General features: G+C 32.9%; 1 protein-coding gene across 1 annotated transcript in view; it reads left to right on the forward strand.

Annotated features, from left to right (window-relative positions):
• The window catches only part of LOC144356074 (adhesion G protein-coupled receptor L3-like), a 31,611-nt gene extending 22,203 nt beyond the window's left edge, over positions 1–9,408 (forward strand). The window contains exons 16-20 of the mRNA XM_085504069.1: positions 2,426–2,455; positions 3,015–3,183; positions 3,796–3,915; positions 4,067–4,166; positions 5,760–9,408. Coding sequence (XP_085360195.1) covers positions 2,426–2,455; positions 3,015–3,183; positions 3,796–3,915; positions 4,067–4,166; positions 5,760–6,370 — 1,030 coding nt within the window. The 3' untranslated portion in view covers positions 6,371–9,408. The remainder of the gene's footprint in view (positions 1–2,425; positions 2,456–3,014; positions 3,184–3,795; positions 3,916–4,066; positions 4,167–5,759) is intronic.
• Positions 9,409–13,168: the final 3,760 nt, after the last annotated feature.

Here is a 13,168-nt window from a genome sequence, read left to right on the forward strand (position 1 = left end):
CTCTGTATATCATCTCTGCTGTCTTCCTATGCTAACCTATGACATCTCTTACTATGCTTTGTAGAAGTGTATCTCTACTTCATTTCCTTACTTCATCTCTCTGTATATCATCTCTGCTATCTTCCTATGCTAACCTATGACATCTCTTACTATGCTTTGTAGAAGTGTATCTTTACTTCATTTCCTTACTTCATCTCTCTGTATATCATCTCTGCTATCTTCTTATGCTAACCTATGACATCTCTTACTATGCTTTGTAGAAGTGTATCTCTACTTCATTTCCTTACTTCATCTCTCTGTATATCATCTCTGCTATCTTCCTATGCTAACCTATGACATCTCTTACTATGCTTTGTAGAAGTGTATCTTTACTTCATTTCCTTACTTCATCTCTCTGTATATCATCTCTGCTATCTTCCTATACTAACCTATGACATCTCTTACTATGCTTTGTAGAAGTGTATCTCTACATCATTTCCTTACTTCATCTCTCTGTATATCATCTCTGCTATCTTCCTATGCTAACCTATGACATCTCTTACTATGCTTTGTAGAAGTGTATCTCTACTTCATTTCCTTACTTCATTTCTCTGTATATCATCTCTATCTTCCTATGCTAACCTATGACATCCCTTACTATGCTTTGTAGAAGTGTATCTCTACTTCATTTCCTTACTTCATCTCTCTGTATATCATCTCTGCTATCTTTCTATGCTAACCTATGACATCTCTTACTATGCTTTATAGAAGTGTATCTCTACTTCATTTCCTTACTTCATCTCTCTGTATATCATCTCTGCTATCTTTCTATGCTAACCTATGATATCTCTTACTATGCTTTGTAGAAGTGTATCTTTACTTCATTTCTCTGTATATCATCTCTGCTATCTTTCTATGCTAACCTATGACATCTCTTACTATGCTTTGTAGCAGTGTACCTCTACTTCATTCCCTTACTTCATCTCTCTGTATATCATCTCTGCTATCTTCCTATGCTAACCTATGACATCTCTTGCTATGCTTTGTAGAAGTGTATCTCTACTTCATTTCCTTACTTCATCTCTCTGTATATCATCTCTGCTATCTTTCTATGCTAACCTATGACATCTCTTACTATGCTTTGTAGAAGTGTATCTCTACTTCATTTCCTTACTTCATTTCTCTGTATATCATCTCTGCTATCTTCCTATGCTAACCTATGACATCCCTTACTATGCTTTGTAGAAGTGTATCTCTACTTCATTTCCTTACTTCATCTCTCTGTATATCATCTCTGCTTTCTTTCTATGCTAACCTATGATATATCTCACTATGCTTTGTAGAAGTGTATTGCTACTTCATTTCCTTACTTCATCTCTCTGTATATCATCTCTGCTATCTTCCTATGCTAACCTATGACATCTCTTACTATGCTTTATAGAAGTGTATCTCTACTTCATTTCCTTACTTCATCTCTCTGTATATCATCTCTGCTATCTTTCTATGCTAACCTATGATATCTCTTACTATGCTTTGTAGAAGTGTATCTTTACTTCATGTCCTTACTTCATCTCTCTGTATATCATCTCTGCTATCTTTCTATGCTAACCTATGATATCTCTTACTATGCTTTGTAGAAGTGTATCTTTACTTCATTTTCTTACTTCATCTCTCTGTATATCATCTCTGCTATCTTCCTATGCTAACCTATGACATCTCTTACTATGCTTTATAGCAGTGTATCTCTACAAATTGCTGATACAAATAAAATGACGTAAGCAGTCTGTCTTCTCTTTTCTCTTTCATTTTTTGCACTTATTTGCTCTCATTCCTCACCTGCCTTGTTTGTAGTAGCTATACACACTTGTTTGGTTTGTGTGCATTATATAGCTTTTATGATCGCACATTTTTTATACCATTTTCTCAGCAACTTACTTTAGTTCTACTGCCTTAGGGTTCACTTAAGAAACTCCCTGTCTAAGCATTAATAGTGCTGTCATTGTCATAGTAATACAAGTGTGATTTGTGAAGTACATTTTAAAACTATCTCCATATCAAGTTTAGTTTATTACAGTCATAGAGAGCTCTTCAATGCTTTATTTCACTCACATTGTTGTCCTGAATGTCGTTGAGATAGTAAAGGCATGTAAATTTTGTGTAAATTGTTTGGCTTTTATCAATGTGTGGTCTTCTTCTGTTGTTCAGCTTTGTATTGAATGCTTATCACATATTTTGAGTGTTTTTTCAGTGAAGTTTCATCTCAATCAATTCTTGATGTTCTCATTTTCTCAGTCACTTCTCAGCACCTTTCACCCCTCTTTTCTAGATAATGGTACAGTCCATATGTAGTAGACGAATGGGACTGTACCAAAGTGTCATAGTTTAAAGGACTACATTTTTACTCAATACTAACTTAGTCATTTTGCTTTCATGCTAACTTAACTAGAATTGGGGAATCTAGAATGGATGAACTATTGTGAGTAATTTACTCCCTCTCCAGATTACCCATCTTCCCATACCCTTCCCCTATCATGCCCCTCCCCCATTGTCTCAAACTCCCTAGTCCTCTCATCCACCTTCAACAGCATGTTCACTTTCTGTCATTATTTATTACATTTTCTCTGTGATTATCGAGAAGCATTTTCCACTTTGAATAATTTGTAATTTTGTCTGTGTAACTGAAATTTGATATATATTATGATTTTGTATTTTACTTTACTTTAATGATGAAATACTAAACTTAATTACAGTACAGCCTCAGTATAACTTAACATTAAGCTAGCCATAAGCTGGTTTAAACCTAGCTTAGATTGCTAACAAAACGATCATATATCTAAATTATGCAGCGTAATCTGCCAAAATATGTCTCATATTAGTAACATAATTAAATACAACAAAGAAAGTGGAAATTTGTTATTTCAAAATTAAGATTTGATGAAAAGACAAAGCTAAGTTGTGCTTACACTATACTGTACATGAATGTTTTTGTAAATAAGGTTTGTGATTACTAACAGTGTATTTTTTCTCTATTTTAGAGCTTGGTTAAAAGGTGCATGTGTATTATTGTGTCTACTTGGTATCACCTGGGTGTTTGGTATGCTCTACATTAATAAATCTACAGTAATAATGGCGTATGTATTCACTATACTCAATGCCGTGCAAGGTGTATTCATATTTGTATTTCATTGTATGATGAATGAAAAGGTGAGACATCTTATTTATTTTTATTTGTTTATTTTATTTGTTCTGCGTAAATTTTGTTATTTATTTTATTTGTGTGCATGGTCAATCAATATTTCATTTTCTGTGAAATTTACTTTTCAGTTGCCCTCGTTCTTCAGACTTGGCTTTCTGTTATCCCCCATTTTTCAGGCTTCGCTTCCTGTTACTGCATTGAACAATGTTTCCTTGTAATAAGTTTGAGATATCAGAAAGTGATATTGTAGATATTTAAAAATTTTACTCCATATACATGCAATTACAACTGATCACAACTGAATACATCTGTTACAATATGCATGGAAGTCATGTTCTATCAACTGTCCTCTCATGATTTGTCCAACCACAGATTGGCTTACTGAACAGAACCTTAGAATTTGATTGTTCTACATGCACTTATTTGTAATATGGTTCCTCATTGGTGGATGAATGAACATGATTTCCATGTGTCACATGTAGTTAGAAATGACATTTAGGGGAAGTTAATACAAAAATTGCAAACACAAATATTCATTTTTAGTGAGTTTGATATGAGACCTATATTATGGGCCTGTCTTGTAAATGTAAATGATATCTGAATGCTATTTGACAATTCAGGTAACAAAAGAGTACAAAAGATGGATTCGTCAAAGTAGATTCTGTCCTGATTGTATACGTGACATCTATGCTACCAGTATTTCAAAGGAACAAGTTTCAAGATCAAGTACTTCTTCAAAGGTCAGAGTTCATTTCTGTTTGACTGCATCATACCTTATTAGGAATGATTTTTGATAACAAATTGTATAAACCCACTGTCCTTGTAAGCTCTAAAGAATGCTGGGAAGGTTATTCGTGTTACCATAGTAACAGATGGCTTTTTATATTACAGAAATTACATGGTATTTATGATAGAGATCCAAGATCTTTCAGTACAGCATCAACAGTTACTGACAAGAGATTTTCTGTATCATCCACTGGTAAAAATAATGGTATGTTATTTTATGTTACTGTCTCAAATGTCTCCATTATCCATTTACTGAAATTCTACATCACATACATGGGTGAAACCACAAATCCTTGTGCATTGTGCACATGTGGCTGACTCGTATATCAACTTGAGGTTTATTAACTAGTCATAGAAAGATATGGCACCCTCGGTAGATATGTGGATTTCATTGCTAGCTGAGAAATACTGGATACATTGGATGATTAATATTTCTTCTGGAGGCTAACCATTGTGTAGTTTCAAAATAAATTCATACATATCTTATACTTTATGCAATTAGAATTTACTTATTTGTCATAAAATTTATTTTGATAAAAATTATAATTTTCATAATTTCATATTATGTTTGGTCAAGGACTAATAAGAGTATGGAACTGGTGATATGTGATAAACTTCTGAAGTCAAAATCACACGAATTGAATAATGAATCACAAAATGGCAAGATAATCTGTCTGCAAATAAGCAATCATATAAGTGATTGTCCGTCGGCGTCCGTTGCCCGTATCAATGTTTTACTTTTTCGACTTCTTCTTGAAAACTCCAAGCCTGAATGCTTTGATACTTGGTGTGTATGTACCTGGGGTAGACCTCTCTTAGATTTGTTCATTTCATGATGATATCTTCAATTCTCTAATTTTGGTTAATATTTTTGTCATTTTTGGTAAAAAGTGATATTTTTGACTTCTTATTAAAAACCGTGAGTCCAATTGCTTTGAAATTACATATATAGATACTAGATGTGAACCTTTCTCTGATTTGTTCATTTTGTGATGATATCCTCAATTCTCTAATTTTGGTGAATATTTTTGACATTTTTGGTAAAAATTGATATTTTTCAATATTTTTCCGATTACCGTACTAATGATATCTTCAGTTCTTTAATTGAAATGTGCATTGCTAACAGTGGAGCTATCTCAACCGAGAGGCTGCTTGTTTTTTATGATTACACAATTGAATCTTTCAAAGCATTTATAAATTTTGACGCACACATGGAACTCTCCATGAATGGAATCTCTGTCACATATCACTGTGAAAGGATATCCAAGTTGTATTGTGTACCCTCACCGTATATATTTATAGTTTGTATAGTCTGTTTTTTATTTTATTATAAATGGTTCTTTTTTTCATTCTTTTTTTTGTTGCTTTTTTTCCATCTTTTTATTTTTTTAACAATGAAGAAGAAGTAAGGGTAAGGTTTAATGGCAGTTAGATTGTAATGAAAGTCAGCTGATCAGTTGTTCATTCATGCATGAAAAGTGAATGAAACAATCTGGAATATACCGGTATAGCACATTGATTGAAAGTGTTCACATTTGGTTGGTTTTAAGGAAGTTTTATCTTTTAGGAGCTGTATAATTTGGTTACGGATGTATCGCCACTGAAATATAATATATTCCCTAAGTTCATATCATGCATGGATGTACAACTAATGGTTTTGCTTGTTTTTTTTTTACTCTGGATCACAGGATGTGCACTGTCCATCATTGCTAATGCAACAAAGTTTCATTTTGATCTCACTGTCACAAATTATTTATATAAAACAAGGCTTTAATAGTTTCACTATGTTTTCTTGTAGGTGATCCAAATGTGAGATATACACCTGTCATGCAGGAAGAGAAGTATGTTTTAGATGAAATCGATGAAGGCAAACATGACGAGGATGACTCCATAGTTAAAGTAAAACTCGAATTCAATGAAACTCCTGAATCTGCTGACTCAGATTATGAAACTTTACAAAATAATAAAAACCGATCTAAAACTCAGAAAGATGACTACTCCAAGAAATCCAAGAGTGATCCACAGTTACAAATTCCACCATGTCCGATGGTGGATTATCTACAGCATGACCGTAGGGATAGCCGTGCAGGTCTTGTAGGAAGTGAAGAGTTACCAGAATCAACGTCACCGCCTTATTTCAAGAGTATGCCTAATTTAACCATGCGGACTCCAAGAACTGTCAATTCTGAGGTGACAGTTGATGTGGACACAAATAAAAACAAAAGTATGCCAAATTTAGTGGAGAGAAGTGATAGTTATATCACTGTAACGGGACTCAAGAAAGGTGCTAGTGACTACAATATTAACCGACCATTAACGATACATCGAGGAACGTCCACACCAGATATTGAATATGAAGGAAATAGTTTGGTCAGAATAAATTCGGACAATTATGAAACATTTGTTTAATCAGAGTGTAAGGGGAAAATTATGAAACGTTTGTTTAGTCAGAATGAATTTGGACAATTATGATACATTTGTTCAATCAGAGTGGATGTGGAAAATTATGAAACATTTGTTTAGTCAGTATGAATTCAAAAAATTATGAAACATTTGTTTAGTCAAAGTGAACTCTGCAATTATGAAACATTTTTGTACAGATTTATTTTACACCCACAGGGTTGCTGCTGATTTTCCAATTTTAAATTTCCAAGTTCTTATATTTGTAAATTGGTTTGATATCTTCAGATTTATTGTCTTATTTTATTATTAGATGTAAATGAATTTTTAATTATTTTCAATCAATTATGAATGTTAATAGTATGATTTTATGTTTGACCTATGGTTAGAGGTCATGTACATATGCAGGGGTCAGAACATTGACAACACATTGAGTTCTAAATTACTGACCTGCAAGTCACAAGTCAAATGGATGATTTTTTTAGTCAAAGTTCAAAAAGACTTAGCTTTATGTCAGAGTCAAGAAGATGATCCTAACATGTATGCCATGGTTAAGTTCAAGATGATGATCCTAACATGTATGCCATGGTTAAGTTCAAGATGATGATCCTAACATGTATGCCATGGTTAAGTTCAAGATGATGACCCTAACATGTATGCCATGGTTAAGTTCAAGATGATGACCCTTTGTTATGGCTCAAAAGGAAGACCCCAATATCAGTTCTTAAGTTAAACCTATACTCATCTAAATATTTTCTATTTTAAGTTTTAATTCAGAGGTAAATAATGAATTTGAGTCATGTTTATTTTAATTGGTGCCATCCTTGTTGGATGTTTAGATTGCAGGTGTACATTTATCATTGTAATTTTACAACACTGTGTTAGAATGTGTTTATATTTTCCTATCCTTGACATAAATTATGTCCTTGTTTACTTTCAAACCACCATTGATTGGTTGGGTACTTGGATATGTACCCACAATGCATTGCACATTCTGTTCCTTGTCTGTGGTTCAGTGTTCCTGACAAACTTGATAGAAATGTTATCTATATTGCATCTGGAATTTTGTTGAGAATCAAATAATTTAAGTAATGCTTAGAAATAGTTTGAAACCATGGCAACCAATGACTTTGTTGAACACTGCCTGTATATATTAGTCTAAAAAAAGACACTAAAAATTTACATATCTTAGAAATGTGTTCATATTTTGTAAAGTACGCCTTGTTTTGAAGGTGCTAACATTGCTGCTATAGAGGTTGCACTTTTACACAAATTTAAAAAAAAAAGTTTTGAAAAGACAAACTTGCATTTATTGAATATTTTATTTTATTTTGGATTGACTTTCCCTTTTTTTGGGACATTTCATTTAATTCAATACAAGACAAGTAATTTATTTGCCAAATTTTGTGTTATGAAATTGTCAAATTAATTAATGATATTGTGTGTTGCATCAATTATTTTTGCTAAAAACAAAATGTTTTGCTACATTGTATTATGACTTGGTACTTTCATATTAAGGTCGTCTTTGTCACGTCACATAACCTAACATAACATAGAGTTTAATATGGGTCTTGAAATATTTGGTGGTCTGAACTTGCACAAAGTGTGGGAGATTATGTAATAAATGTTAAAATTGAATGTTTTTCAGCGTGGCTGAATACTAACGATTGTTTCAGCATTCATTGGATTGTGTGTGCAAACTTCTTTTGTTATGCTTTTAAATACTAGTGTTCTAATGTACTGGGATTCACTTCTGTTTCAAATTACTGTAAGCCACAGTAATTCAAAACAAGGCAGATTCCTGGTAAGTCCTTGTTTTCTCACTACAATACTCTTGAATTCAGACCATCAAATATTGATCATTATAGTCACAAAACACAATAAAACTCTGTAAATGCTCTTTGAAACTTTAAGTTATGTATATCTATCTAAAATGACCACTGTTTTTGTTGTGGAACATTTTGCAATAAATCTGGAAATTGTTCTTCAGTGGAAAGATATTATGTTTGAAATTATCAATTTTATTTCCAGTATTAGGTCTTTCAAATTCATATGATATAAATAATTTGAATAATTCTACAAATTGAACAGAATTTCAGTATTTATCGTAATTCCAATTTAGATGTTATTCTTGTTTGTGTACACACAGAGACAAAGTTTATTAAAAGTTGTCTCAAGTACAAGTCATACCTGTCAATTTGCCTAATTATTGAATTAAATATGGCTGATTGGCAGCATTTAAATTACTGCAGTGTTTTGAAGACATGCCAGTTTTAATTCTTTGGAAATAACATTTGACTGCAAGTGCAATTTAGTCCCAGGAAAAAAATTAGATGCAGGAAAAAAAAAAGTTGTTTTTCGAAATTGACATGTGCTGGCAAATTTATTTTGATTTTTTTTTTTTGAGGATTTTCTATAATTCTGGCAAAAAACCTGACTTGCACTGTGACCAGAAATATTAATATTTTTTCTGGTCCTTATTTTCTTTCCAATTGGTCAATATTTTGTCATGTCAAACACACCAATGTTGGTGTGTTGTGACCAATACTGTATTTGCTATAGTCCTTAAAATATGACTTTGTCATGTAGGTCTAATAGTGAACATACTTCTCATAGGAGTGAATACCACCAGACACATCTAAACCTAGTCTTGGCAGGGATTGGATCAAATGTATGATTGTTCTAATTTTCACAATTCGATAACTTGTTCTTCCACTTCTTCTAGTAAAAAAAATGCATTATACGTGTATTACCATGAAAGGTATATTCAGCTCTCCAGTCCAGACAAGGCATGTTGAATTTTAAAACCTCAGACCAGACCTTATTACCTGTTGCTAGGAACATGATAACCTGCTATGGAATGTCACTACTTTTTACTCAACATAGTTTATTTATAGTTGACCCATGACCTTGTCTTCATGTTTTGAAAACTTAAAAAATGTATGTATATATATATATTGACGTCAGTGTTGTATATGCACTATTTATCAGTCATTTGCTCCATTTATATACAGTATTGGTTTCAATTAAATTCTGAGTGCCAGTAATATGAACATGTGTTATTTATTGCTGTGTTTTTCAGATGAAGGCATAGACATTTAATAAGTAAACATGCATAGTTGGCTGTTTTCTTTTTTAAAAAAATCACGGTTAATTCTATTTTTTCATGAAAAAAATCAAAAAAACACATGACTATGCAAATCTAGCATTTGAGGTTAATTTCAATTTATTATGATCATAACAAAAATACTGTTTTGACTCCTGTGTGCTGGGCACAAAAAGGTAATCTTTGCAGTTACTGTTTCTGTGTATGTATTTATGTATGTTTGTTTGTTACACAAATATCTGAAGAAACGCTAGTCATATCTCAATGAAACTGTACATAGGTGCTCTGGGACAATGCGCATACCTGATTAGATGAGAATTAAACTCTGTTCATCTTAATTAACTAATTTGCATAATAATTAGTAAATTTAGGTGAAAACTTGGAACAGAAGTTCAATTCATTGATATGCACATATTAATTAATTTGCATAGTAATTTAATTTCGGTGTTTCACTGATATCAAAAACTAATGATTCAATGAAACTTGATACATAGGTGGTTTTAGACAATGTAAGAGAATGTGTATACCTGATTAGATTAGAACAGGGTCTATCGTTAGAATTAGAATCTGTTCATCTTAATTACCGGTACCAAGTTTGCATAATAAATTGTAAATTTAGGTGAAACTTGTGTCAGTGACAATGGATATAAAATATGTACACGTCATTAGCTAATTTGCATAGTAATTTAATGTTTGTGTTTTTGCTATGAAAAACTAATCACAACGAAACTTATTACATAGATGCTTAGGGATAATTGTGCGCAAGCAAGCAAGCACGTGTGTGCGTGCGTGTGCGTGTGCGCGCGTTTGTGTGTGTGTTTTCTAGGGCAATGTAAAATCCTGATTAGTTTTGGGCCAAAATCTGTTCATATTAATTCCCTAATTAGCATAATAATTCATAATTTTTTGGTTCTAAAAACATTTCAATTAGACTTGGCACATAGATGGTATGTTACATTGCACAGACCTTAGTATTTGTACACTCGAATCTGGTCATATTGATTACCTTATTTGCATAATTAGTTCTCAGGTTTTTCATCAATATCTCAAGTACAAGTAATTTTGAATTAATTTTTAAGGTGTCTCAATACACTCAGCACACAGAAGTTCTTTCTCAGCTATCTTTGATTTTGTTATAGAATGTGAGCATACTAATTACCTAATTTTCAGGTTCATTGCAATTTAATGAAACTTGGTACATAGATATTCTGGGATAATCCACATAATTTGTTTAATGTTGGAAACCATGTATATTGATTACCCAATATTTATTAGCCGCCACCACCACCCCCCCTCAAATAAAAAACTGGTTTAATCTTATATTTGCAATAATTCAATTAATCTCAATAAGTACCAGTATAACATCTTTCAATTTTAGTGTGTATTTCAGGGTTTTTAGCTCCGTTGGCTACAAATTAGGGCTGGCTATATTACCTATTGTCTGTCTTTGTCAACTTCACATTTTCAAAAATTTAGTATGGTGTGTATATCACATCAGCGCTTTTGCCGCAATTGTCTCACACATAAGTTCAGATGGAAAACAGACATCCAATTTTAACAACTTCTGCCTTTTCAAACTTTACAGTCACAGTATCGGTATTGACAGATAGTTGCTGGTATTCTCTCCTAACACCTTTACGTGCAAACATTAATATAAACGAATGATATCTAGAAATCCATATTTATTGAATGATTTACGACTTCAAATATATCAAGTACAAGCTTACCCACAGGGAGCCCAGGAACTATAGTCAATTAACTGTAGTACGCAGTCTCTATGAGCGCGAGGGGGGGGGGGGTATCGGCTGGTATCTAGTGTAAGAAATAGGCAAACCGTTAGGAATTCCTAAATGGAGTCAATTTGTGTAGTTTTCTTGATTTATTCTGCAGATATCGGTAAAATGTAGGAAAGGCTTTGGCGAAATTTGAAGAAGCAACTAATATTCTTCAACCTGGTATTTTTTTTACATTTTATTTTTCATTCTTTTCGTCTGTTTTTTTGAGTTTAAAAAATGTGAGCTGGCTGGAGCCTTCATCCCTTGTCTAATAATAATAACAACCTTTATTGATATCGTATCCCTTCTGGGATCTAGATTAGAATACAATAAGGATATAAGGAACAATAAAATACATAAGTAATAATAATAATAAAAAAGAAAGAAATAGTAATACTGTGAAAATATTATTATATAAATATTTTTTGGTGTTATTTTGAGGCAGCTGGTAAATTGCTTTTCATGAAATTCTCTCTTTTATTGAAACAGTCGCTGATAAACTTGGCAATTGCTTGGACGGTTTCAGAATTTTTGTTATTGAGAAGTGCTTTCAGATTACCGGATAAGTTTACGTTTTCAAACAAAGCATCTCTTTCAAATTTGTACTGGTTACAATTGAAGAGGAAGTGTTCTTCATCTTCAATTTCATTGGAGTCACAGACAGGGCATGTTCTATTTAAGACATCTATGTTGTGATATCGCCCAACTTCAATCTGAAGTATGTGGGCACTTACCCTCAGTTTAGTCATAGATGATCTGTGGATGGGGTTTTTAATAATTTCAAGGTATTTTTCAAGTGCAAAATCAGTTTTCAGCTGTCTGTAGGTACGAAGTTTATTTTTGTGATTAGTGCCTTTATTGTCATTATGCATTGTTTCTGTGCAGTGTTTCTCAAACATAGTTTTTAGTTTTTTTGTAGCTAATGGGATAATACTGGTTTTTTCGCAAACATCACTAATTTCTAAAAGGTTCAGTAATTTTTTTATGCCTGTGGTCCAATTACTGACGTTTGTCCAAATTGGTGCCAAGTTTGTAGGCCTCAGATCAGAGTGGTTTCATCCATACGTTTTATTTGCAGCCAGTAGTTAATCATACGTTTGATGCTTGAGATGATAAGTGGATATCTTCCCAGTTCAAGTAAACATGCCAAGTTTGTGGCTTTACAGTTTACTTGTAGTAGGTACTTGCACATTTTGTGATGTAATTTTTTCATAGGCAAGGATTGTTTAAACAAGTCTGTTGAGTGCATATTAATAATATCGCTTGCCCAGATTTCGCTACAGTAGAGTAAAATTGGTTTAACCATAGCATCAAACAATTTCAGATGTGTTTTGATTGGAATATTTGGGTCTGCATAGAGTAATTGTTTTAGTTTAAAAAGTGCCTTCATTGCTCTGTGACTAAGGTCTTCTTGAGCTCTGTTCAGTTTACCAGTAGCATTGATTTTAACACCAAGGTAGGAGTATGATGAGACGTTTTCCAATTTTTGGCTATTGATTTGAAATCTGAACTTACTTAATATTTTACCTTGCTTGTTGAAAATGATAATTTTTGATTTTGACACATTGATATCTAGTTTCCATTGTTTGCAGTATGTTTCCACTGTGCGTATTGCATTTTGCAGACCATTTTTAGATTGTGATAGGAGGAGGAGGTCATCCGCATACATCAAACATGACAAATGATTGTTTACAAGTAAAGGGGGTTCATTATTGGATGATTCTATCTGGCATTTGATATCATTTTGATGTCTATTTCTTACACTAGATACCAGCCGATACCCCCCCCCCCCCTACCCCGCGCTCATAGACTGCGTACTACAGTTGATTATAGTTCCTGGGCTACCTGTGGGCTAATGCGGAAACAAATTTTGCCCGGCATTACGTCGTAGTTTTATAAGGTATTGTAAATCGTTTCCCCTGTCAT

This window comes from Saccoglossus kowalevskii, chromosome 9 (assembly GCF_978046115.1).
Source record: "Saccoglossus kowalevskii chromosome 9, keSacKowa6.1, whole genome shotgun sequence".
In the NCBI taxonomy this organism is placed as follows: Eukaryota; Metazoa; Hemichordata; class Enteropneusta; family Harrimaniidae; genus Saccoglossus; species Saccoglossus kowalevskii.